Source organism: Phacochoerus africanus, chromosome 5 (genome assembly GCF_016906955.1).
Source record: "Phacochoerus africanus isolate WHEZ1 chromosome 5, ROS_Pafr_v1, whole genome shotgun sequence".
In the NCBI taxonomy this organism is placed as follows: Eukaryota; Metazoa; Chordata; class Mammalia; order Artiodactyla; family Suidae; genus Phacochoerus; species Phacochoerus africanus.
In genome coordinates this window covers 95,365,405-95,393,303 of record NC_062548.1, presented here as the reverse complement: position 1 = coordinate 95,393,303, position 27,899 = coordinate 95,365,405, and the positions used below count along the sequence as shown (strand labels likewise).

Sequence of the window (27,899 nt, the reverse complement as noted above, 5' to 3'; positions counted from 1 at the left end):
TCAAAACAACAATACTTTGTGTTCTGGAACTACCAAATGTAGCAGGTTAAATCTTTCTATGCAGAATATATGACTGCTTGTTTTACAAAAAGCTCATGTAATGTTGCTGAATAAAAAGCCTTGGAGTTGCTTCTGCGGCCAAAGCAGAAGGAGACGAAGACTATAATCCACAGCATTTGATTACAGGAAATTAATTTCCTTGCAAGAAGAATAGAACCTACCTTGGGAACTCTGTCACCACCTGACAAACCAAAGGTAGCACTTTCTCTTTCAAACACAGTCATCTTACCCCACGTCTGCCAATTAGCTCAGCTGCCAACTTTTCCTAAATGACAACTTTCTACCTGCTCATTTTGTGGAGCATTCTTTTACCTGGCTGTCTCAAAAGCTGGAAAAAGGGTTTTGTTTAAATGTTAACTAAATCACTCCCCCTCTCCACCTGACGGAATACTTTCATTTTAAACACATTTTCCTAATTACCTCACTTTGTCTGTCAGAAAAGAATGGGGAGAATGGAGATGAAATCCTGATCATATAGCTCTTGATATACTTGAGAGTTTTAATGGAATGCAGGGTTTACATTCTCCCAACAAAGACATATATGTATGTTTTTTCCAGTTAGGAATTGACATTATAAATGGACAATCTTATCAAACAATTTTATTTTTGTATGCTCCAGTATTTTTGATATGTTTTTACAACTACAGAAGTAGTGCACCAAAACTAAATTGATGTTAAAACTAGAATGAGGTTGCAAAGACCAAAGCAAAGCCTCAAGTGCTTTAATTGTGCCATAGAGCCATTTGAGAAATACCTCCTACCATGAGGTTGCAGGTTCGGTCCCTGCCCTTGCTCAGTGGGTTAACGATCCGGCGTTGCCGTGAGCTGTGGTGTACGTTGCAGACGCGGCTCGGATCCCGCGTTGCTGTGGCTCTGGTGTAGGCTGGTGGCTACAGCTCTGATTCAACCCCTAGCCTGGGAACCTCCATATGCCGCGGGAGCAGCCCAAGAAATAGCAACAACAACAACAACAACAACAACAACAAAAGACAAAAGACAAAAAAAAAAAGAAATACCTCCTGTTTAAGGAAAATATTTGTCTTTTTTCCAACTCCAACAAAAATGTTGCTTCACAGGCAGACCTAAAACATATCTGTAATCCATATGCAAACAAAGATTCCAAATAGGTAGCCTATCAACCCCTATCCCCCCACAAACCCAGTGATGAAACATTTTATTTATTTTTTTCTCTGATTCACATTAAAATTAACAAACACCACAGGTATTATTATACGTCTTTTTGGAATATACATTTGCTTCTATACCTAATTGATTATTTAACAATTTTTTTTCTGTTTATGCTTCAAAGCAGAAGGTCAAGTGATATTTTTCTTAACTTTTGTGCAAAGATCAGAAGTAATTATGCATTTAAGTGTTAATGGGACATCTCTCCCAGATGTGCCATAAAAGACTAGAGAAATTTAAATATTTTCATGAATTATAAATGTGGTTTCCCTTACTGATTGTCATGAAAGGTTTACTTTGATGATCACTGAAAAATTTCTGAGGAATTTCATATTAATTTAAATGTAGAGAATAGCATAAATGGTTAAAAGGCTAACTGCCTTTTTATGTAATTTGGTTAAAAAAAAAAGTCTTTTGTTGTTGTTGTTGTTGTTGTTGTTGTTCTTGCTATTTCTTGGGCCGCTCCCGCAGCATATGGAGGTTCCCAGGCTAGGGGTTGAATCGGAGCTGTAGCCACTGGCCTACGCCAGAGCCTCAGCAACGCGGGATCCGAGCCGCGTCTGCAACGTACACCACAGCTCACGGCAACGCCGGACCGTTAACCCACTGAGCAAGGGCAGGGACCGAACCCGCAACCTCATGATTCCTAGTCGGATTCGTTAACCACTGAGCCACGACGGGAACTCCTCCACAAGCAATTCTTAAATTTTATGGATTTATTTTGCATTCCCTTATACTTCCTAATAAATTAATCAAGACCTTCTAAATAATTTTTAAAGGTCTACAATGTGGTTTTTTTCTCAGTAGTGCTAAAAAAACAAATGAACTGTTTTACTCTCCCTCTGTCTCCTCTGTTAAGCAAATGATGAGAACATTTAGAAAGCAGGTAACAGACAACATAAGAGAGGAGCTGAAAGAATGGAATAGGTACAAATTAGCAATCAGTCCTTGAATGGTCAAAAGTTAACTGATTTGTAGGTAACACTAAGCTAATGCAGCCAATTCATTATACTGGGCTCAGAGGCACAAAGAGCTCAGATCAATGGGAAATTTCAGTAGGACTAATGATGGACATTGAATAAGCCAAGGCATTTACATGTTATTTGGTGTAACTGGAAATGGGCAAGTATTCAGCCTCACTGGCGGCACCCGCACACTGATTTGAGGCTAGGTTGCTAGAAAAAAATGAAGTACAGTAGATGAAATATTCCACTTGTTTATGCCCTTTTATACTCTGTTTTAATGGTTCATAAAATAAAGAATTCATTATGAATAATACATAGTTTATGTGAAAACTATAATAATAGATTCTCACAGTTTTCCCATGTAATTCAGACTATCTCCATTTTACTTAAGGATGCTGGTCATCATATACCCTTCAGAAAAACAAACAGAGCGCTAGGTCTACTGCACACAGGGAAAGTGCATGTGCACACCTTAATGGCACTATGAAGGCTTTTGAGTTGGGGGGTATTTGTGCCCAAGTGACTCAAAAGCTACTGATTACAGTGGTGAGGACAAAAGGCTGTCATACGGTTATAACGTCTTTCATTGAAGCCATTTTTCACCCAAATGGCTACGGAAATGTTCCTGGGACTTGGGTACAGGTAGCGCTATCTTAAGGATGGATGAAAATTGATGTTTAATTCCCCCCCTCTTTCTTTCTCTCTCAAATATTTGGCAAAATCTGATGGTCTTTAATTTTCCACACGGTCTGCTTTGGCCCAGATTTAGCAAGAATCCTGTAAGTTAACTCGATGAATTTTCTTGTTTTTCATTGTTGAATTATTATTGCGATCACTTAGATAGGCATATTCTTCCAGGTGCCAGGACAGTTATTAACATATTTTTGCATTATACCCTAAAGCAATTTATTCCTATCAGATGATAATTCATTGTGGAAAATGCACAGTAAGTGCAAAAGACATATTCCACTGCCTTGTCACATAAAAAGAATAATAAATGCATTTGATGCTCTGCATAATAAATTAAAAAGTGAAATACTGAAAATTTTAACTCAAACTTGCTGAAGAGTTATTTTAAAACTACCACCACAGAAAAAGAAATTGTCCTGATGTACATTCTTTCTTTATTTTTGACAGTCCTTGGCACTGTATCTGTGAAAGAACTTTATTTTCCCCAATAGGAACTAATTTAGATCCAGTTAAGAAACACCATAGAACAGAGGTTTCCAGATGGTTCAGCGGGCTAGGCATTCAGTGTTTTCACTGCAGTGGTGCAGATCGCTGCAGTGAGGGTTTGAACCCTGGCCTGGGAACTTCTGCATGCCACGGGTGCAGCCAAAAACAAAAACAAAAACAAAAAACAAAAAAAAGGAAAAAAAAAGAAACTACCATACAACAAAGTTTAAGAGACACACTAGGCCATAGTACAGAGTGGAGAGGACTGTGGCAAGTCTGATTTCTCTGGCCTCTGTCACCCACGCCATGCTCCTACCTATTCATTTCACTTCCTCCCCCGCTCCCTCCCTCTTCTGTGAATCCCTCTCCCAGCTCCTGACTTAACCTTCTAAGTGGCCCTCAGGGAGCACAGTGGGTGTGTCCCTCCCCACTCAGGCAAATGAAGAGGGCCAGGCTGGCCGAGGTCAGGACTCTGTCTCTGGGAGTTAGTGTGTTACTTAGCAAGGTGTTCAATGAGTGACAAAACTCACTGACAAGTTTCTAATTTCACACCACACTTTAAACCTGTCCCTACTAACAACAGCAACAACAAAAGTCTCAACGTGATTAGTTCACCAGAACAGCTTTGGTGCTTTATATTGGCACCCCTCACGTTAATTTAACATTCTAAATTTGCTGACAGAGTAAAATTATAGGCGTTATCAAAAGAAATATTTCATTACCAATTAAAAAAATGTTATACTCTGAAGATGGGGGTGTGAGGAACACATTAAGCCATTCAGCTTTGCACTGAAACCTGTGTTGACCAGTTTGCCACTGTTGGATTGTGTCTGGTCATAACCTTGGTCTATGCACAGGGGGAGAATAAAGCCCTCATTTACTTACCAAGATGATTCACAACTGAAGCTCTGAAATAACTCTGGGAGTTCTTGTCATGACTCAGAAGGTTAAGAACCCAACATAGCGTCCATGAAACTGCAGGTTCAATCCCTAGCCTAGCTCAATGGGTTAAGGATACAATTCTGCCACAAGCTGCAGTGTAGGTCACAGATGCAACTTGGATTTGGTGTTGCTGTGGCTATGGCATAGGCCTCAGCTGCAGCTCTGATTCAACCCCAAGCCCAGGAACTTCCATGTGCCACCAGTGTAGCTGTAAAAAAAATAATAAAATAAAATAAAATAAAAAACTCTGCATTTCGAAAGGTAAATTTTTGAACATGAATTTTTCCAAAGAGGTTTCACTATGCAGTGGAAAGCATTTGACATCCTTTAGTTATTCTTTCTGAGACTGGAAACAGCAATCAAATGCTTTGATTAAAAAACAAAACTGCTCTTAATTTATGTTTTTACAACACTGAATGAGAAACAATGCAAGAAGTCCTAATTCCTGTCACTTAAAATGAGAGTTTGGTTGGCTGTGGGACCTTGTATTTCCGATGATGAGTTCACCAAGGCAGTAACTGTCATCAGATGCTCTTTTTTATCACTCAAATTGCCTCTTTTATGAAACTATTTTGTATACTTGGATGAGCAGTTCTTTCACTGGAATCTTATTATATTTATGTTGTTTCCAAAGTTAGTTTTGCAGGGTGAGATTATAGTTTCCACGCAATTTTTATTGCTCGTTTTATTTCTTCAATACAGACTGTAGTGTACAGGTACATCATCAACCATGACCCTGTTACCTCAACAATGAAACGAGAATTTCACTATTTACTGATAACAATGAAACTTCAGCTTTTGAGTGTGAAGGAAAAAAAAAACTGTAAGAAATTATCAATTTGGAGAAATAATAAAAAATAAAACATACTGATATTAAAAAAATGAAAGTCGAGCTATGTATTTCAGATCAGGAGGGGTAGATAATAGATTGTAAAACTCCATAATGCTCAAAAATATACCTCCTGTCTTACAATAATCCTCTTAAAAAAAACTGTTAAAATATGCATTTACTAGTTTTTTCTCAGTTAAGAGCCTCTGATCAGTCTTCCTGGTTTTATCATAGATTAAACTACAAGTAATCAATTTTAAATTTCTGTCTCCACTCCACCGAAGAAAGAGAGTTGCCTAAAATGATCTCATTAAACCAGAGTTCTGTACTGTGTCTTAATAGATGTGAAAGTTATTATAATTCTAGACCAGCCTTGAAAATGGTTTCAGATTTATAAGGGAAGATTTGACTTTTCCAGTAGCCAGTTTCATTAATACTGTGAAAAGAAAATTGGAATTGTAGGCTCCTGTGGTGTTTGTAAATTGAGATTAGCACAGTTTTATTTTTTGTTTTTTTTTACCCATTGCCCCCAAAATTATTATTTTTCTTCATTTTTGTGTTTCAATACAACATAGGCCAAAAGAAATAATTACGATGTAACCACTCACAAGAATGCAAATGTAAATACCACAGTTACAGGAAAGCAGGTAGGCAATGATTTAGTATGATATGCACTAATTGCAACTCACACTGTGGTTTTCTGAGAGGTGATGAATGCTGGATGTTTCAAGTCCCTCCCATCTTCATCTTCCCTTCCTACCAACTCCACCTGTCACGAGACATGTTTCTACAATATTTTCTTAGCCTCTTTGCTGAAAAGTCCATCTTGTCCTGCTTTACTTTACCCCATCTCCCTGCTTGAAAAACAGTCCCAGTGCTGGTAAATGACTTAAGCTTAGGCACAAAGACCTAAAGGCATAAGTTAATCATAGCGTCAGCTGAATGAGGATGTAAGGCGTTGGTCTAGGCATGCCAGACCAGACCTGTGCCCAGCATGGTATGTCCTCTTAAGAATAAGAGAAAGAGGAACCTCATGGTCCCAAGTGGTTTTTGAGCGGTTGTTAGCAGAATATGCATTAGCAAAGAGAACCAAGGTGCAAACCTAGGCACACTGGTTGCCACAGATAGACATGCCATTGGAAGAAGCACAGTGATGATTCTCTGGAATGCTATGCATAGACAGCTAAGGCCAAGCTTCCTCAAATGCTAATGATTGTTAGATGCCTAAAGGTCAGAGTAAAAGCTTAACCATCTGCCAGCTATGTGACTTTTAAAATAATAAAAGAACTTATAAAATAATAATAAAAAAACTATATCCTGCACCTATAGCCCCCTCCTCACTTGACTCAATCCTAAAGAGCACAATAAAAGCAGTGTGGTTTCTTGAGGCGGCACTCTTGGTCCCTGAGACCTTGAGTCCCCCAGTTCCTACCTTTACTTAAGATACATGTCTCTGTATCTTGTTTTAGGTTAACTTTTTCCTTAAGTTTCACAGCACCCATTCTTCAGCCCCAACCTGCTGAGCTGGTCTCGGCACCACCCATATCCCATACATTTTGACATATCCTATTACGGGTCAGACGAAAGGCTTGAGAGAAGTTATATCTGATGCATTTCAACCCTTACGCATTCCACTGAAGATTTCAAAAGAACTTAGAAATCAAAAAGCCTTTACCAACTGCCTGGCTGCAGGGACTAGCACTTTTCTCTGCTACTTTCAAAGCCACCAAAGCATGTGTTTTGAAAAGAAATGCAGGGGCCACCATTTTGGGATTGAGGGGATCCTTATCTCCACAGCAGTCTAGGCACTGCATGAGAAAGGGTGCCAGTCACAGAAAAGTTCATCACGTGCCTTGAGTATAGGGAGCACCAGCTAGGACAGCTACTGCCTCAAATGGCACCACAAGGAACTGAAAAAGCAACAATCACACCCTGTGTTACTCTGGTGATACTGAAAACAAATAGACCACATGCTCATGGCTGTGTATCCACAGCTTAGTAATCTGCAAGCTGCACAGGCTTTTTAAAAATATAGTCATTATGCCCATAAGGTTTAATTAGAACACTAAAATTGTCATGATGTTTACTAAAGTATCAATGTGACTCATGTCCTCGTGGATGTTCATGGCCTGATCATAACCACCAACATTTTTTTTTTCCACTGTATAGCATGGGGACCAAGTTACACATACATGTATACATAATTTTTTCTCCCATTGTCGTGTTGCGATGTAAGTATCTAGACATAGTTCTCAGTGCTACACAGCAGGATCACATTGTAAATCCATTCCAAGAGCAATAGTTTGCATCTGTTACCCCAAGCTCCCCATCCCTCCCACTCCTTCCCTCTCTCCCTGGGCAACCACAAGTCTGTTCTTCAAGTCTATGATTTTCTTTTCTGTGGAAATGTTCATTTGTGCTGTATATTAAGTTCCAGTTATAAGTGATATCATATGGTATTTGTCTTTCTCTTTCTGACTTATTTCACTCAGTATAAGAGTCTCTAGTTCCATCCATGTTGCTGCAAATGGCATTATTTCATTCTTTTTTATGGCTGAGTAGTATTCCATTGTGTATATATACCACACCTTCCTAACTCAATTGTCTGTCAGTGGACATTTGGGCTGTTTCCATGTCTTGGTTATTGTGGGTGCATGTGTTTTTTCTAAGGAAGGTTTTGTCTGGATATATGCCCAAGAGTGGGACTGCTGGGTCATACGGTAGTTCTATGTATAGATTTCTAAGTTACCTCTATACTGTCTCATAACCACCAACTTAAATGTGTCTTCCATTTCTTTCAAAGAAAGTTACAGTCATAATTTGATTGTTGTCCCCAAGTCCCACATATACCAATAAAAGTTCTACCTTCATGCTTGGCTCATTATGATCTTTTTTTCTGACCTGGCTGAATACTACTTTTTTCTCAAGGCTTAGCTCAAATGCTCCATCTTTTATGATGCTTCCCCTAAGACGATTCACTCCTGTGCATCAATTACATGGCAGGCTGTAATTATGTTCCAGGGACAATACTGGGTCCTTGAGGTAGGATAGCTAACCAAGAACCCTTGAGGTCTGCCCTCATGGAAATATAATGATGGAAAGAGACACACAACAGAGAATCACACAGTTAGGCTATAAGTAGTACTGGAACATGTGTGATAAAGGAAAATGGAAGGTACCAGGAGGAGTAGAACAGAGGTTTCTGAATTAGACTGGGTGTCAGATAGACTTTTCTGAGGTTGTAACATTTATGTTGAGACCTGGAAAATGAGCAGAGAGTAGCCCAGTGAAAAGTGGGTGGAACCATCTTCTAATTAGAAGGAACCACATGTGGAATGACCTTAAGGAAGAAAAGAGTTTGCTTTTCAGGAATTAAACGAATGGCAGAATGACGGCAGCATTTTGAGTTTTGAGGGAAAGTGAGAAGAAATATGAGGATGAACATGAAACTTACATAGATTGTAGTCCATGGAATGAAGCCATAAAGGAAAAGAACATCATATTTGACTCCATAAATAATAATAATTTTACTTGGAAAAGGGTGTCACTAACAAAGTGAAAATGCAGATGAGAAAAGAAAGAAGAAATACCTGTAGTATAGATGCCAGACCATGAGTTAACACCACTAAAATATAAAGAGCATGTAACAATTGCCATGTAAAAAGGCAAAAACCCACTAGAAGAATGTACAAAAATACACAGAAACAAGTGGAGACCAGGAGATGCAAACAGGTGATAAAATGTAGGACAAGATGCTCAATTTCACTAGATGAAAGTAAAAATAAAATGAGATTTTTTTGATTTGGGGGGTTTTTTTGGCTAATAAAAAATAAAATTTAAAGAGATTAAACTGTGACTAGATGATGGGTACATGTGATTTTATTATATAATTCCTTCTAATTTAGTATATGTTTGAAATTTACAATAGTAAAGTTTAAAAAATACACAAATATTTTAATCAAGCAACTTCAGTTTGGGGAGTATAGTCTAAAGCATTAAATATACCAGCACACAAATATATCAATACAGGATGTTCATTATAATATTGTGAGGAGACAAGAAAAAAGCATAACTTAAAATTTTGTTAATTACGTTACGTGGGCATAATTGCATGCCCACAATTAAGGCATACCCATAGCCTAGAACTTTAACAATTAAAAATAATAATTAGAGTCAAATCTGCTGACCTGAGAGATATCCATAATATATTAGGAAAGGTGAAAAGCAAGTTTAATGAATATAATGAGCTTCCATTTTTTATACGGCGAGAGAGAAAAATTACCCTGTATTTATATATTTATAGGAACTTGGTGAAAAATGTGCAAAGAATTCATGCAAAATTGTTCTCATTGGTTAATGTATGGAGGTGGGGAAAAAAATAAAACAGAAAAAATTAAAAATTTCAACAAATATATATATATATGTATTACACACACACACACACACACACACATTTTTAAGACCACACCTGCAGCATATGGAAGTTCCCAGGTTAGGGGTCAAATTGGAGATTTAGCTGCTGGCCTACGCCACAGCCACAGCAACACCAGATCTGAGCTGCATCTGTGACTTACACCATAGCTTACAGCAATGCCAGATCCTTAACCCACGAGAGAGGCCAGGGATGGAACCTGCAACCTCATGGATACTAGTCAGGTTCATTACTGCTGAGCCATAATGGGAACTCCAACAAATATTTATATTGAATAACAACAAATTACCAGGTAGCACATACCAAGGAGCCATGGGTTCTACCTTCTTAGAACTTTCAGTATAATGGAACCAAAACAGAAAATATGAGAAAACAAACATGACAATTTTAAATTTAAAAAATTTGATAACACAGGAAGACACAAACATTGGGTACTAAGAAAGATAATAGTGAGTAGGAGGCTTTAGACAGGGTCATTAGCAAAGGGCCATTTGAGTGGAAGTTACTTGGGATGAGCCTTAAAGGAGGAGAAGCATCCAAGCCTTCTAGTGTGAACCATGGAAAGCCACTGAGGATTTCTCAAGAAGGAAGACATGAAATAGAATGGCCTAAAGCTGGGAAGAACAGAATCAAGAAGCCAAATGGGAGAATTTTCACAGAATCCATCACTATCCCAATCTTCTATCAACCATTGATTACATCGTTCACTTTAGTATGGATCTTATACTACTGTTAAATCTTACATGTTTCATTTCTATTGGGCAGTTTCTTCTCCAGACTAGACTGCTAGTTATTTTATCATTTACTGTGACTCTACTTCTTTTCCACCAATTCCTTCACTTCAAACATCTAATGAAGATTGAACATATGAGTTGCAAAACTATATATTTTTTTCTTTTTCTTAATTAATTAATTTTTTTCTTTTTATGGCCCCACCTGCAGTATATGGAAGTTCCTGGGCCAGGGGTCAAATTCTACCTGCAGCTAAAGGCCTATGCCACAGCCATATCAATGTGGAACCCTAGCCACATCTTTAATCTATGCTGCAGCTTGAGGCAATACCAGATCCTTAACCACTGAGAGAAGCTGAGGATTGAACCTGCATCCTCACATAGACTAAATCAAGTCCTTAACTCATTGAGCCACAATAGGAACTCCTTTTTCTTTTTTTTTTTCTTCTTTTAAATTTTTTTTAAAAAAATTATAGTTGATTTACAATGTTGTACTAATTTTTGCTATACAATAAAGTGACCCAGTCCTAAATACATATATGTATATACACGCACACATATTATTTTTCTTATCTTCCATCGTGGTCCATCCCAGGAGAGTGGATATAGTTCCCTGTCCTATAGAATAAGACCTAATTGCTTATCCATTCTAAATGTAGTAGTTTGCATCTACTAACCCCAAACTCTTAGTTTATCCCATTTGCTCCCAAAACATGTGTTTTCTGACTGATTAGAGGAAGAGAGTTTTGTTAAGTTCATACATTTTCAGGAGTGGATTAGGGTAGGGTGGATATAACCATTAAGTATGAGAGGTCTTTGATTTCAAAATTTTGAGTAAAGGTAACAAATAAGTAGGTAAAACATTGGTAGTAATATCACATAACTCATTATAAAATATTTTACCTCAATACTTTCTTAACTTCTACCTCCTATAATGTCTTCAGTAAAAGAAGTATTTATTTAATTAAACCACAAAGCACTTCTCTGCTTAAGTGAATTGGGCTCAATGTGCATCAGTGCAAGTATCATGTCTATTACTTTCCTTTTTCCTCCAAGTAACTTACTGCTTACATTCAGTGATGAAGTCGCCAGCTTATCGAAAGTCAAACAAGTTAGCAGTCTTCAGTTTGATTCAGTGGGGTGCCTTATTTATATTAACATTATCTGGAGTTCCCATCATGGCTCAATGGCTAATGAATCCGACTAGGAACCATAGGTTTCGGGTTCCATCCCTGGCCTCACTCAGTGGGTTAGGATCCATCGCTGCCATGAGCTGTGGTACAGGTCACAGATGTGACTCGGATCCCGAGTTGCTGTGGCTGTGGCATAGGCTGGCGGCAACAACTCTGATTAGAACCCTAGCCTGGCAACCTCCATATGCTGTAGGTGTGGCACTGGAAAAGACAAAAAGACAAAATAACAACAACAATAACAACAAACCAAAACAAAAACAAAAACAAAAAACAAAAAAACCCATTATCTGATCCCCTTAGCATTAAATAGTTGAGAGCTAACTTGGAGCTCTTTTCTCAAGTTCCGCAGAGTAGTTGTTTCTAGGGTACTTTTCATTCCTGTTACTATTGGAGTAAGAAAGTTGAAAAGGGCCTCATCAGTCAGGTCAAGCTCTCCATAACTTTCCAGTAGAAGAAAAGCCAATAATCAGTTTCAAAGCTAGGGAGCCTGAAGATTGTGTGTGTGTGTGTGTGTGTGTGTGTGTGTGTGTGTGTGTGTGTGTTTTATCATAATGTATCACATTTCAGAATATGCAGGAAGAGCCATATTTTGAAATGGAGATGAGACTCTCCATTATTGATTTCTATTCAACTAAATTGTTTGATAATAAAATAGCTTCCTTTCCTGGGAGTATATTGATGAAAATACCCAGAAATACACACACCCAGAAATCACTTTTCTTAAGATGCATGTTTTTACATAGAGAAAGTTGAAAAGTCACTCTTTACACAAAAGCAGGTGATTCATTCCAAGGGATCCTCAAGCCTGGAACCAGGACTTTGGCTGGAGGGCAGGAACCTGGTTTATAGGAAGATAAAAATGACACCATGATTGTAGCTGGAGTAATGAGGTGTGTGTGGGAATGTGTGTGTACATGCGTGGGTGCACAGAAATATGCAGCATTCCTTCCAATTCTCAGACAGAAATTGCTACAGTCACCTTTTTCTTTTCTCACAATTTATAGGTCAAGTCAGTTTTCTGAAGAGCTCCAGGAAACATTTGATGATGCCTGGGAGTTAACTTAGTTAAATATGTTGAATTATTAAAACTCTTTGTTAACTTTCTCCTAAATGGTACATGGATTTACCTTCAGTAGGTATATTTTCATGTGAGTTAACTGTCAACTGATGCTTACATGGCTATTGTGCCTTCTGACTCACTGCAAAGCTAACATATTTTTTCTCCTTTTATTTAGTTAGCCACTGTTACCTTTATTGTATTGTTATCATATGGTAAGCCCTGGGCTGTGCATTTTAAAGATATTATCTAATTTATTCCTCATAACAACTCTGGGGTATAGGTCTCACCACTTTATAAGAAAGGAAACTGAGTCTCAAAGAGGTTATGTTACATAGGCTTCATAAGCGGCACAGCCAAAATCTAAGCCCAGGTGTGTCCATGGCTATTATATTACAGACACTGAATGTGTCTGCCCTTATGACTGCAGAATGTTATGTCAATATTTCCAATTGTTCCCTTTGCTGTAGAACTGAACACCTTAGGCCTCTCTTCTAAGCAGCTGTCCAATTCTCTCTCTTCTAGCCCCATTCCACCACATCTCATTCATTGCTCTGTCCTTTCCAGGAAAATGAGTTTGCATTCTCACAGAATCTTAGGAAAGCATAGCAGCATGGTAAAAAACAAACAAACAAATAAAAAAATGAATTTTAGACATAAGATTCCAGTCCAGGCACTGCCTCTAACTTGCTGAGTGACCCTTATCTATTTATTATTCTTAACTAACATTTTTTCATCAAAGACAAAACAATGATGCATTATTATTTTTTTTTTCTTTTTAGGGTCACACCTGTGGCAAATGGAAGTTCCAGGCTCGGGGTGGAATTGGAGATGCAGCTGACAACCTATACCACAGCCACAGCCACAGCAATGCCAGATCCAAGCTACATGTAACCTATGCTGCAGCTTGCAGCAACACCATAGCTTTCACCCATTGAAAAAGGCCAGAGATTGAACCCACATCCTCATAGACACTGTGTCAGGCTCTTAACACACTGAGCCACAAGGGAACTCCATGATATGTTATTTATCACGCAGGGTCACTGCAAGGGTCCAAGCAGGTAGATAGATGTGCTAGGGCCCTGAGGATAAAATACTCTGTGAAAATGATGGTCCCATGATCTTCCCTGTGTCTTCCACACAAAAGGTATTGAATCAGTGCCCTTCCCAACAATTGGACAATTCGAGACATGTACAAACACAATGGCTCTATTAGTCGTGGCCATGACCATCAAAGATTTCTTTCTGGGGGGAGGGTCTCTGTATTCAGGGACTCCTCTTCCATGAATGGAGGCTCCATGATTTCAGGTGACAAAAGGACCATTTATACCATGGGGCCTGTTGTTTCAGGCCATTAATTGTTAAGCTGCATGTAGAGCTCGTTTCTGTTTATATGTGAAAAATTCCATCTTTATGGATCAGTGCTCTCTGGTTCCCATGGTTGGAATGAATTAAATTTCTCCCTCTTTCGAAGTTTTATATGACATTTAATGTTTTTTGAGATCAGGAAATCAATCACCTGTGACCACTCCTTGGTAATACCTGACAGAAAGGCTTATTAGCATGGAAATAACATCTCTGGTTTAGGTTTTAGGGTTTCTTTCTAAAATTGTTAGAACAGTTCTTTTCATTCTCCTTTGTTCTCTGCTCTGGAATTCCATGTTGTATCTGGATGAAATTCACAGCACAGTCTCTGTTGCAGAGTTATATGCTGGGTCCTAGGTCCCCAGCTCCTCAACCAGAGTTCCTGCATAGCATTTACATAAGTGCAGGTCATTCTGGGTAATGGGGCAGTGTGTGGTTTTCTTGATTTAAAACTGGGTCTCCTCACTTTGGATGATCATCTTTATATTCCTGTCATGAAGCTACTGCTCTCTCAATTTTCTTTTGTTGGGAAAAGTCACATTCTTTTTGGTGAAAGTGTAATAGTGAAGGTGAAAGATTAGACAGCTTCCCCACTGAGCCCATTACAAGGAGGCCTGTCAAGCCTAGAATTGGGAAATACTGAAGACAAGCCATCCATCATGGGGGAGGGTGTGAGGTGGCTCTGCTCAGTTAAGTCACACTGCCCAGAACATTCCTGAATGTCCTAGGAGGCAGAGCAAGTGGATTTTAAGAACATGCAGGAAAGCTAATCATTCCTTCTCTCAAAAACTCTGTGGGGCAGAGACTTGCATTTTCTCCTCCAAAAATAAGAATAGCAGATGTTATGTGCCCTCTTCCTATCATAGCAACCTAAAGTCATCCAACTGAAGCACTTCTCTTAGTTTTAGAGTAGCTGCTGAGAAAAGTTTTATGTTGATAGAATTCAGAAATATTTTAAAAACTTTCTAAATGCTGAAGTACCAATTACTAACATTTGTGCTTCTTGACTGTGGCTCTAGGTTTATTTCCATTTATAATATGGTTTACTCCTCAGTTAATTTGCTGGTACTGCTCTAAGAGCTAATTCAGATTATCAAAGTTTCTACGTGGCAGATTCAACAGTAAGAGCTTTAAATGCACTGTCTCTTATCAGAATAACAATGTCATGAGTACTTAACATTTTTCATGTCCTTCTGCAGATGTAAAAAGTACACAGAGGTTCAGTGTTTTGCTTCTGATTACACAGCAAGTGACTGAAATGGGGTGTAACCTCAGAACAGCCTGATTTCCAAAGTTTGGTCAATGAATTATGAGTTTAATGTGTTCACAAATGTAGTGACACTGCTACTTCTCAATCTAATAGGTTTATTATTAGTAGTAGTATTTAACTGAGGGCCTCTGGCTATAGTGGCATCTTTAATACACTCTTTTATTAAGCTGACAATTTAGTTAAGCATTCTTGTCTTTCTTACTTTATTACCAATGCCAGACTTCTTATAATACTAAGGATGGGTAAGGAGCTACTAAGGATGAAAGTGTTCCAACCAACAAGTCAGATGACAGGAGATGAACCCTTCAGACTGAAGCCTTATGTAGCATTTGCCACTCCTTCGAGCATGTGAATCAGCAAAGAAAGCCTATTAGCTCTTCACTTGAGGCAGCACGCTCAGCAGTACCATATTCAGAATATGCTGGTTTACCTCTGATACCATCTGAGGAAATGTAATAAAGACAATGCCAAGAAAACGCCACAGGGAATCAATTTCATTATCAAAGCAGATATTTGACACAAATCACAAGAAACCATGGTTTCACTCTTCCTGCATTTCATGTTTCCATAAGAGGCAGACTTACCCTATATTTTTCTAAGCCCATAATGCATTTCTTCCTTCAAACTTGGTGAATATTTTAAAGCATACAATACATCTCACCGTCTCCTTTCAAAGCTCAACAGGACACGTCACACTTTAGAAAGGCTCTTGACTTTTTAAAATTTTTTTTAGGGCTGCAGGCATGGCATATGGAGGTTCCCAGGCTAGGAGTAGAATCGTAGCTACAGTTGCCAGGTTACGCCACAGCCACAGCAATGTGGGATCTAAGCTGAGTCTGCAACCTATACCACAGCTCACAGCAATGCCGGATCTCTGACCCACTGATCAAGACCAGGGACTGAACCTGCATCCTCATGGATACAAGTCAGATTCATTTCACTGCACCACAATGGGAACTCCTGACAATTTCTAATAGGGATTTTTTTTTTTTTCCTTTTTTGCTATGCCCACAGCATGTAGAAGTTCCAGGCCAGAGATTGAACCTGTGCCAAGTTGCAACCTGAGCCACAGCAGTGACAATGCCAGGTCCTTAACTTACTGTGCCACTAGGAAACTCCAGAACTCGTGATGCGAAAAGCTATTCATGTTTTAAGTCTGGATACATGTAGACATCCTAGAAATTGATTGTGTACATATTATAAGCAGATTTTTCTGTTACTTGTGGTAGGACAGTTGTGTAGTAGCAGCAAAGTACATTTTGCAGGCTTTCAGTAAATGCTTAATTTAAGTCTGCAAACTCACTTATTTGCTAAATAATTACTGTAAGTGGCCAATCACAGTTAGTTTACATGTGTGAGTAGAGCCCCCACTATGCCCATTTTTACTCAGGTCAAATCTGTGTGTCTTATGAAAGGCCTCACTACAAGGTACAACAATGCATCCACTGGCACAAAACCACTGCTGGTGACAATTGGTCCTCCACTCACCACTGGGTTGGTCCTCCACTCACCACTGGGTTTATCATGATCATCTGTTAGTGCCTTAGTACATGCCAGGCGTGCTCCGTTAAGTGCTGTGTCTGCATCTTCTTTCAGTCTTGTAACAAACTCATTTTTCCTGCTTGGCATGCAAAGAAATTGTGCCTCAAAGATACTAAGTAACTTCCCCAAGTCCAGGAAGAGCTGTAACTTTATACATAGACTCCAAAGTGAAGCCAATTAGCCAGCACAGAAGGTGTATGGTCTATGATCCCTCCACCCCAGCTCTTAAAAACTCTAGTTTTTTGTTTTTGGTCACAGTGAGTTGAGCTCAGACTGAATTTTGGGCTCCTTCAATTGCAATCCCTTTTTTTTTTTTTAAGGGTCACACGGGAGGCACATGGAGACTCCCAGGCTAGCAGTCTAATCAGAGCTACAGTTGCTAGCCTACACCACAATCACAGCAACGTGGGATCCGAGCCGCATCTGTGCCAACCTACATCACAGCTCACTACAACGCCAGATCCTTAACCCGCTGAGCAAGGCCAGGCACAGAGCCTACAACCTCATGGTTCCTGGTTGGATTCGTTTCTGCTGCGGCATGACAGGAACTCCTAATTGCAATCTTGAATAAACCTCCCTTACCTGTTTCACTTTGTCCAATGTAATTTTTGTTTTGACATTACTGCTCTCAGAAAAGTAGGAAAAAAGTGACTGCAAATGATGTCTAATTATTTTCTTCCATTTAAACCATACAGCATTCATTTTTATTCCAGTTTTCTGAAGAATTAAATGTATATGGAAAAAAGCAGTTCCTCTACCAGCATGTCAGACACAGAGAGCCACCTAGCTCATCAGTGCCCAAACTCCAGCTGCCCTGTCCTTTACCCACATGATTAGCTGGGCCCTTGTCAGTAGCTCTGATCTGATCTGACTCTGCTCAGGAGATGCTCTAGATGTTTCCAAAAATGGAGCACTTATTGCTGCTGTTTTTCTGGCTGCGACTCAGAATATCCCATTTGAACACCAATGTGTTGGTTATTATGGGCTAATTAAACTTGCTTTTGAATAATTACATAATAAATACCCCAAAATTAAATGTAGCACAAAATTATCTTCTAATCAGTCTCTAAAATGTGATCTAATAAGTAATATATTCTTTAAATGATTGTGATTACTTATTTAATAAAAAGATGCACCTTGTTCAATATACATATCTTTATCCCTAATGTGGTTAATGGGATCAGTTCAATGGAAATCCTTTGATCTTTCCTTAAAATAGCACACTGGAGAACCACACAAAATTGCATGGTAATAGCAGCAAATTTAGCCTAATGAATAGTAATATAACCAAGCAGGGCCCTATGGGGCTCCTGGGCACAAAAGCCTTTCTGTGCCCCCCATTTCTTGTTCTTAGAAAATGGGCCTCATTCAGTCTCCATGACCTTCCCTAAGTTCCTTGGGACAGAGTCAGACAGTTGCTGGTCAGGGAAGGAAGGCAATACGAAGACAGGGAACAATAGTACAGCCATGGGGCAGGATCCTGAGATAAACATATGATGTAGGCATCTTATACACCTCAGAGAAAAGTTATATTCCTTACCCTTCTTTTAGAAATGAACTGTTTAAAACTGAGTGGCTTAGAGTCCTTCCTTGTCCTTCTCCCTGGGTTAATTGCACCCTAAACACAATCACCTGTAAGCTAAAGATTAGGCACCTTGAACACAACTGCCTGTTGGTTAAAAATTATTAGAACGTGATGTTTTTCAGGAACTTTCCTAGTTTGTTCTAATAACTAATCAATATGCCCTTTTCACAAGTACTGTTATTCTAGGCAATAACCCAGAAAATGACCATCATGATTATGCTGAGATGTCCTGACTCCAGCTTTGATGATGAAGATTCCCCCAAAGTAAGAAGAATGCGTGTTTGTCCCAATCCTGATTCCTACATGAAAAGCTGTTTTTCTCCTTTATACTATAAAACACCTTGCAATTTGTTTCAATGGAGGGCACGGGGTTTAAGGCATTAGCCTGTTGTGGCCTCCTTTGTCTGGCAAAGCAATATACGCTTTTTTCTCCTTGACCCAAACCTCTGAGTTTCTTTTCCCATCAAATTTAAATTTTCTCCAGCTGTAGAATTATGTAAATGAACATTTTAAAAATTAATCTTATATTTGTGAGGTGCCCAAAATCTAAAGGAACAAACTTCTGTATTCCAATAAATTAAAAGCCCACTTTTCCTAAACTAGAGAGCATCTTAGTTCTCTCACATTACAAAAGGTAGCAATCTCTTTGAATCACCTTAATTCTGAAAATACTTGTTTTTCAAAATAATGAAATAGAACCATGTTTTTAAAGCACAAAGAACAATGATGAGCACAAAATAGATCTTCAATAAATATTAGTTGTTTTTGCGATCTATCATTACTCATATAACCTAATCCTGATGCACTTACAAGCAATCAACAGTAATTTGGTGGGGGGCTGTACTCATTACCCCCACTGGTTCAACTAATGTTTAAGAGATTGCTACAAAAATGGCAATCCTTTTCTTCTTCCGTAACTATCCTTTTTTAAATTATCATTATTCAATAGAACTTTCCTTTTTCTCAGTTGACAAAGGTTTAATTGATGTGACAATGGCCCAATATCCTATTAGCTACTCGCTGCCTGTGCATATACAGCAACAACAAAAAAGACATATTATTTTAAGCATTATAAACCTTATAGGAAATTGTCCTTCCTAAATAGAGCTCCACTCCCAGGAACCAGGAAGCTGATCCTATTCTCTTTGTGACAAATGACAAAATAGTTTTTCATCAGGAAGCTCCCACACCAAAGAGCATCATTATCTTCATTTAGGCATCAGATGTCAATATAAAAATCAGCTTTTCAAATTTCTTCAGGAGTTTTGAGAAAAGGATCAATTTAGAATAGGTCCTCAAAATTAAGATGTACTGACATGATGAAGGGTCACTGTGGAACTTGAGTGGTTTGCAGGATTGTCATTCTGTTAATTTTTAAAGTGAATTTAAAATGTGAATCTAAAATTTCCAGGAAATCTCTTTTACAAGAACTCATATTCCCATGGAAAAAAGCCTTGGAAAATATGTACATTGATATCACACACTATATTAATCACAGCAAAAATTCAGCACTAGGCATTGTTCTCTAACATGTTTTTCATACATGAGTTCATTTAATCTAACAATGAAATCTCTAGGCTGAGGGAAAAACACAGAAGGAGCACGTATTTTTGAGAAAAAGTGTGAAGAAAAAGTTGTCCACTTGTCACATGTCCAGATAGCTGAAACCAAGCATTTTAGGGCAATGGTGGCCTGTGACCTAGTTACCAGGCTGCTTCAGATTCCTACCTGTCGACTAAGAGTTGGGGTTCAATTAGACCTCCTGAATTGTACAGCCACTCTCTCAAATTCTAAAATACTGTTTACACCAACGTGAAATTGTCATCCAATGTTAACCACGCAGGACAGTGTGACTGGAATCAAGTATAACTGAGTTCCATGTGTTCCCACCCAGGGGGTTGCTCTTGATCTAGTTTCAACATGTACAGTTCCCATCAGGAGGCCTGAGTGGTTTCATCAGTTGCCTACCAATTTTCCCCCAGGAAAAGTAACAGCATTATGTAAAAGGAAAAAAAGTTGCTTGAATATTCGTTTTTATATAACTGAACTGGGAAAAAGAAAAGCCCCCATGTATGCTCTCCCTTATGACAGGCATTGCAGTAGCTGCCTTACATATATTAGTTTTAATTCTTGCAACAACTGGACTAACAGGTTTAATGTCAAAGATGAAGAACCAGGTAATCATAAAGGACAGCTGAAACAGCATCAGGGTAGAATCAAATATGTCCTTTTGTAGAATGGAACTGAAGTATAAACTTTCTTTCTTTTTCTTTTCTTTTTTTTTTTTTTTTTTTTCCCCTAGAGCTTAATGGAGCAGTGGGCATACAGGAGGACTCAACACTATTTGGTCAATGGTAAAACTGACAATCCACCAAATACGCAATGTCCCTCTTCATTAAGAGATTCCAGGTGAGGAGTTCCTGTCATGGCGCAGTGGTTAACGAATCCAACTAGGAACCATGAGGTTGTGGGTTCGGTCCCTGGCCTTGCTCAGTGGATTAAGGATCCGGCGTTGCCGTGAGCTATGGTGTAGTTTGCAGACGCGGCTCGGATCCCGCGTTGCTGTGGCTGTGGTGTAGGCCGGCGGCTACAGCTCTGATTCCACCCCTAGCCTGGGAACCTCCATATGCCACGGGAGCGGCCTTAGGAAAAGCCAAAAAGACAAAAAAAAAAAAAAGAGACAGATTCCGGGTGAAACTACATGGTCATTCAAATTTATAACACTTGATAAAATCTATAATTTACTTGTGTTCAAGAAAATGGCATATCTTCCTGTTTGTTTCATTAATAGCCCTATTATTTAGCAAGGCACCTATGATAAGAATAGCACATTTTCAGAGAAGAAGATATTTTTTGAAGAGTTTTGGGTCAGGGTGATTAGAGGAATTTCGTATATGAATATTCAAGGAGACGGAAAGACTAGCGTGAAATATACAGAAGATTTGGGCAACCCACCTATAAAAGTAATTATATACCTCTTTACAAAAACATGTGCTTTCACTTAAGGAGTAGCAAAAGTACACAGCAGGTATATTCAGTTCTAAATATTTAACCCAGTATGTGACTTTTCTAAAAAGTCAGTATCCCCAAATATGACCTGCTGATAGCCAAAATAATTTTTAATCAATACGTCTAACAGGATTCAAATTCTAACAACATCAGTAACTGCAATTTTTGACCACGTTATTTTACACTGTGTTCAAGGCGCAGAGCAAGCAAGAAAAAGATATTTAAGAAAATTAGTACCTAGTACATTAAGAAACAAAGACCTAGAAGAGGGCTATCTTCTAAGAAAACAATATTCAGAGTTGAAAAGGATAACAAAAACGACCCCTCCATTCCAAAAAAAAAAAAAAGTTGTAAAAAATAGAGAAAAAAAATCATATGAACTAAGGATTTTGAAGGAAGCTGTCATACAAACAGAGCCAGTTCTGCCAAAAGAACACCACACTGAGACGTCATGAAAAAATGGGCATTAAAAAAAATCATAGGGAATTAGATGGAAAAACCCAGTGTAGATAAAAGATCTCACGCAATGTAATATAGAAACTCCTCGTGGACTACACTATCAAGACACTCTCAAGAAGAGGTAAGAAAAGCTAAAGTGGAAGATCCCACTGAAGCAACAGTATCTGAAATTTAAGCCCCAAGAGGAATTGATGATTTGAAAATTAGAGAGTAAGGAAAGAAACACTGAGGGGAGGATGAGAAGTTCAACTAGGCTTGGTTCAAGAGTGATATTATTTGTCATCAGATGGAGTCAGTCTGCTGTGTTTTGCATACTGTACAGCAGTGGAATGAAATTAAAATCAACAGAACAAATCTTGTGTGAAGGAAGAGAGACAGGGTTCCTGCTGCACGGAGATTGTATTTTTGTGTAGCAGCAGGATGCAAGCTATATGTTAATGAACAAGTCACAAACTGGGGAGTAAACAAGATTCTTTCAGATAAGTGCAAAGTGTAGTAAAGAAAAGAGAGGCAGGAAGGATTTCTGGTGTATGGCTGTTAAGTTTCTCCTCACTTCCCATGATGTTGGAATATTTAGCAAAGCCAGGTGAATACAAAGGAGATGAGGAAGACAACAGGGTAAAAGAAAAAAAAAAGAGTAATCTCTCTCTTCCTCTTCTCTTTCCCCACCTCCTACTATCCTATTCTTAGGGCTGTCCCCAGAGAAAGGGAGAGATAGTAAATTAGTCTTATAAGGAATGGTTAGTAAGATCTATAAGCAGTGGCTAGAACAACTGGATCATTTAGCTTGTGCTCAAGAAGAAAAAGAATTACAATTTTAAGTGCAATTAGAATTCTTACCCTGTATCTACTAGGTATAAAGAGGATGATACCCTCCACACAGACAGCAAAACAAAGATTCAGCCCAGAGGGAAACCAGCAAGTTCTGTAATTGGTAAGAACTTATACTGTTTTCAGCTTTTTGTCAATACAATGGAAACTATTGCTAAGAATCAACTGATCTCATGCTAACAAGAAAACAAAATCAAATATAAATATACACACACATACATCGTTGTATAACCAAACACCAGACTCTGTTTTATGAATAACTCATGGGGGAAGAACTCAGAGAAGATCAGATGCAAAAAACAAAGTCATGGCAGGGCACATGAGAATAGGAGAAATGGGGGAAAGGAGAAATTTGAGGGAGGGAGAAGGCAAAGAGATGGACTAATGGAATGGACAAAAAAAAAAAGCAATAACTTTTTTTTTCCTTTTGTACTAAAAGAGAATGAGAACACCAATGAAAACAACAGCAGGAGCTTGGCAAAGGGGCTCAGGATGGTATCATGCAGGGACCACATCCATCCAGACAACCAAAAGGGAATGTTGAAGAGATAAAGACACTGGAGGAATGGAATGAATGGTCACCAGAGTTCTAATAATTGTGTATGAAAGATGGTTCAAGAGGCTTAGACTTTTGATACATGGGGTGAAGGTGAGAGAAAAGAAGATGAGAATACAACCAAGATGGACCTCCCAAACCTTTTCTTGCTGAGACCTGAGAGCTGAGCTTCTTTTCGTCACTGGCACTCAGTCCCCATGCTATGTGCTGAGAGTAAGCAGCTGCAATCGGTGGGGGTAGTAATATTCAGAAAAAGATGCAAGATATGCATCCTGAACCATTTTTTTTATTCAAACACCAGAACTGGTAGATTAAAATTATTTTCTCCATAAGAATTTCAAATTAGTTATCGTATTTGTTGTCATTGTTGTGCTGCTATTTTGGCCATGTCCGTGGCATATGGAAGTTCCCAGGTCAGGGATCAAACCTGTGCCACAGCAGTGATCCCAGCCACTACAGTGACAATGCTTGATCCTTAAGCCACTGTGCCACAAGAGAACACCCCAAACTAGTTATTTTATTGTGACATGAAGTTCTCCTGGGTTTACTGATGACAGCTACAGAAGTCATGAGTTATCCATTGCTGGTGAGTCTATACTTCAATGATTTTGTTAACCTAAACAAGAAAATTACTCTATTTTAAGAAACACTGCTTACAAAGGAAACTAATAGCAATGACCCTGATAGTTGCTGCTATCAATATCTGGAATGAAACCCAGGCTATGATTCATTCATTTTCAGGGACCACAGCCACCACTTAATGGTAGAAGGCTACAGGGAAATAGCATTTATGTGTTAGTCACACCATATTACAAAGAAGGAGGAGAAACTATGCATCAACTAGAGTTAAAATGCTTCAACTTGAATTTTAGGGAGATGGGAAGATTCAAAAATTTCTCTATTAAATGAATCAAGGACAATACCTGCTGTTTGTTTTACTACTGCCATAATACTCTCACTTCTGAAATTCAGAAATGTATCACCTAAGATAATTTGCTGGCAGAGTGAGTGGTGGAGACTTTTTGTAAGTAGAAAGGTCAAATAATTTTCCACAATGCAATGCAATTTTTAGGCTTTATGATTTTACTACAGGTGACTCAAAGGAGAGCCCCTTCTACAGTTACATCAAAAATCTTATTGTGAACTAATGGAATGTGCACAGTAAGGCACCAGCCTTGTGTGCTGTTCCCCACTGGCTTTTCTGAAATATGTAATCTTGGTGGGTTTTGTTTAAAAAAATTTTTTTTTGATATGTGGGGGAAAGACACATAAAAAGCAAGAACTCTCACAATGAGGCATTGTTTAATAAGGTGGACTTCTAGACATAAATGCAAGGATCTTCTAGGGACCAGAGCATGCAACAAAGATTTACAGTAAAGCAAAGAAAGTAAGAAAAAAAGTCGACTAACCTAACCCACCTGAGCTCGGCTCACAGGGGTCAATGTCCTCATCATCGCTGGGGCATTCTGCTGAGGCCACAAGGATGTCATCTGTGGTCTGTAAAGGAATCACATTCAATAGATTAATATTAAGGGATCTAACAGATCTCTTCATCTTTGTCTCATGGACTAGTGAAACACCATTGGTGTTGATCTAACAGGTTGAGAAACCTAATTCAATATTGCCCTTCCCAAGGACATTGAAACTTATTTTAGGTCCCTCACGGAAGACTTAGCATATCTGTGAACAGTTGATTCTATCTTATTTTCCAGGAGGGTGTGGAAACGGTGGTAGCCAACTTGGAGATGCCCGTCCATCCAGCTGCATAGAGAAACTACACACAGTAGCAGACCAGACGTTTAAAACAGCCTGGTAGAAACAGATGACTTGAAATTTATTACAGCCCTGGAGGCCTACAAGGTATGCATCAGTAGGCTTTATGCAGTACTTGTGCTTGGCTTCCTAAGAGCAGAACAGCTATAACCTTTTATAGTCATTATCAGGTAGAATTTGATGTGTCTTTGAGCTATAGCTTGTCTTTATTAAGAAACACAGATTAAGCAGAGAATATCTCAGTGATGCAAAAAGGGAAGTGAATATAGTCGACTTAAGGGATTTTTTAAAAAAATTGTGTTGAGCGTTCCACCCAATTCTCATTAAGGTAATATTCAAGGAGCAGGTATTGTTTCCCCATTGTCCTTTACATCATTAAGGATTCAGAATAAATGAAGAGTATGTTAGGGGGAGGGGTATTTTATAGCAAATAGGATAGAGGTGACAGTTTTCTTTGTGACATTCGAGTTGCTTCACTGCATTTACAGAAAAGATAACCATCACTGTAATAAAAAGCAGAGTGTGTAAATCCTAGCCGTTAGTCACATAATCAACACATTTACAAGCACCAAAGGTTTTTCTTTACTGCCACTTATAAGCAGCAGTAAACTCAGTATAGATATTGCATGGAAACTGTGAAGATTTGCATCAGATTTGGCTAGTGCTGAGATAACACAGAGAGAATTCAAGGTGTAAAAAGGAAAATACCTCATTACATCAGCGAAGGATTAAGGAGATTATAGTTGTTTAGACAATACTCAAAACTGTAATACTGATGAAGTTCTTATTTAAAAGCAGACTTACAATAATAAGGCCCTACATTAAAGATAAAGCAAAAACAGATATACTCTAGGAAGGGAGTTTCTAATATAGTCGGGGGTAAAGTATAATACATAAATGTCAAGAGAATTATGTCACTTGGAAAAATGTAGGCAAGAGATGATGTACATTCGTGCCAAAAATTAGGCTCAAAAATCTTTCAAGTACAAGGTTTTTAATTACTTAAGACAAAGAATTTGTTCAGACGCTAATGCGTCACAATATCAATTTAAATAAATGCAGGCATTTAATATAATTTTGAGATGGTCTCATGTTCTGCTTTTAATTCCTCCGACATAGTTGGAAGACTGAATTCACTCATTTTAAAAGAAGTTCAAATACCAGTTTTCCTGGACCTGTAACTGTTAATGCCAGTGATTGTCACCAGCAATTGGTGTGATAGTCACGGAAGTATCTTTCATTAAAGCGAGCATTCAAAAGCAAGAACCTATCTTCCTTTTAGAGTGAGTACATCTGGCAGGATAACATCCAAACTGACTTGATAACAAGTTATTGAATTATGAAGTCTGTCAGGTCAATTGTTCCAATTTGTCCTAGAGCTGATAATCTGCCTTCGAAAAGCCAATCTCAAGTGGAAAACTAGTGTTTTGGAAAAACCATAGTGGGTACTCTCTAAAATTAATTTCAAGGTTACAAGAGAGTTTCTCATTTTCCTGGAGGAATTTTAACTATATTGATGAAATCAGGACAGGGTGGTTGTTTTGTTCTTGGTAGGGAGAGGAGGAGGACATGAATAAATTCTTTAATCCAGTGCTTCCCATCCTGGCAGTGATGTTGCCCCCTTCTCCCTTCCTCCACATGGGAAGACATCTGGCAATGTCTAGAGACATTTCAGTTGTCTCAGTTGGGTTGAGGGTGGGAGTGCGTGAGCTACTATTGGCATCTAATGAGTAGAGACCAGGGATTTGCTAAAATTCCTAAAATGTAGATGACAGCCCTCTCACAACGAAGAAAGATCTGACCCAAAATGAGAATAGTGCAGACGTTGAGAAAAATGGAGAACCGTCACTATTGTTGCAAAAGGATTAAGTTAGTACTTGAAAAGTACCTAGAATTGGACCCCTTTCTAAACATTTATGAAAGTTGTGATATTATCCACCATATTCTCGTTTCATGACTGTAGCACCAATTTAATCTTTTTTGCACTATATAAATAATATAATTTTAGACATTAAACTGGAAATTGTACAGGTGAATTACTCTCAACTTTAGATTTCATCTTAGTATTTATATAAAAATGCAGTGGCTCTACAGGTGCTTACTGAACTAATTTTCCATCTTTTGCTGCCTAGGTTCAAATTCTGAATTACAAGTTAAACATCAAATATGAATAATAAAGGCTGCTTCCTAAAAGAAATATATGGACTAGAAATGTATAACTGTGTATTGTTTCATGCAGACTAAATTATTTAGGCCACACATGTTAAAATTAATTTTAAAATCTGACCTATTTTTTACATTCAACAGCCTTCTGGAACAATTCCACAGCAAATTGAAAATGTTAGAATGTTCTCAGTGTTACCTTTCACAAAACATGGTGCTGAAAATAACAAAAGACATCATACAATAAATAGTACCTCCTATAGCCCTTTATGGTAGAAAAAAAAATCACCATACAAATATGACCCTATTGTACAACTATATTTTAATTATAATGTACTTTTTCATGGCATAATTAATATACCTTCTTGTTTATCATATTTCTCTCTCAGAAATTAATATCCAGTAATAGTCTTGTAAATAAAAGATCTCAAATCAGTAGATGCCTTGGTAGAAATCATCACTGTATGAAAAATCAGGAAGTGACTCAAGTGTAGGGAGAAAAATCAAATTTCATTTCGAGGGTGAATTAACTAAACAATTTTCTAGCCAAAGCTGTGTAATTTAAATTTAATTCACTGTATTTGGAACTGCCTCCCTATGACATGCTGTTGAAAGAATGGTAGAAAGAAACTCAAATATGTCACATTAATCAATTCTATTCTTCAGCATACTTTTCCCTGATGTTTATAACCTTTTTCAGAAAAGAGAAAACCTGCTGAAAGAGACAGAAGAGTGATCAAGCAAAATCATTAGCTTTACATAACCATTCATTTAGA

At 38.2% G+C, this 27,899-nt stretch overlaps 1 protein-coding gene across 6 annotated transcripts in view; it reads right to left on the bottom strand.

Annotated features, from left to right (window-relative positions):
- Window positions 1-27,899, bottom strand: part of NRXN1 (neurexin 1) — a 1,110,288-nt gene that overhangs the window by 4,983 nt on the left and 1,077,406 nt on the right. For 3 of the 6 annotated variants that reach the window (XM_047782102.1, XM_047782100.1, XM_047782098.1), the window contains one exon: window positions 24,606-24,684. In XM_047782102.1, coding sequence (XP_047638058.1) covers window positions 24,606-24,684 — 79 coding nt within the window. Of the gene's footprint in view, window positions 1-24,596; window positions 24,685-27,899 lie in introns of all 6 variants that reach the window. The other 3 variants (XM_047782099.1, XM_047782097.1, XM_047782101.1) reach the window with 1 other exon arrangement.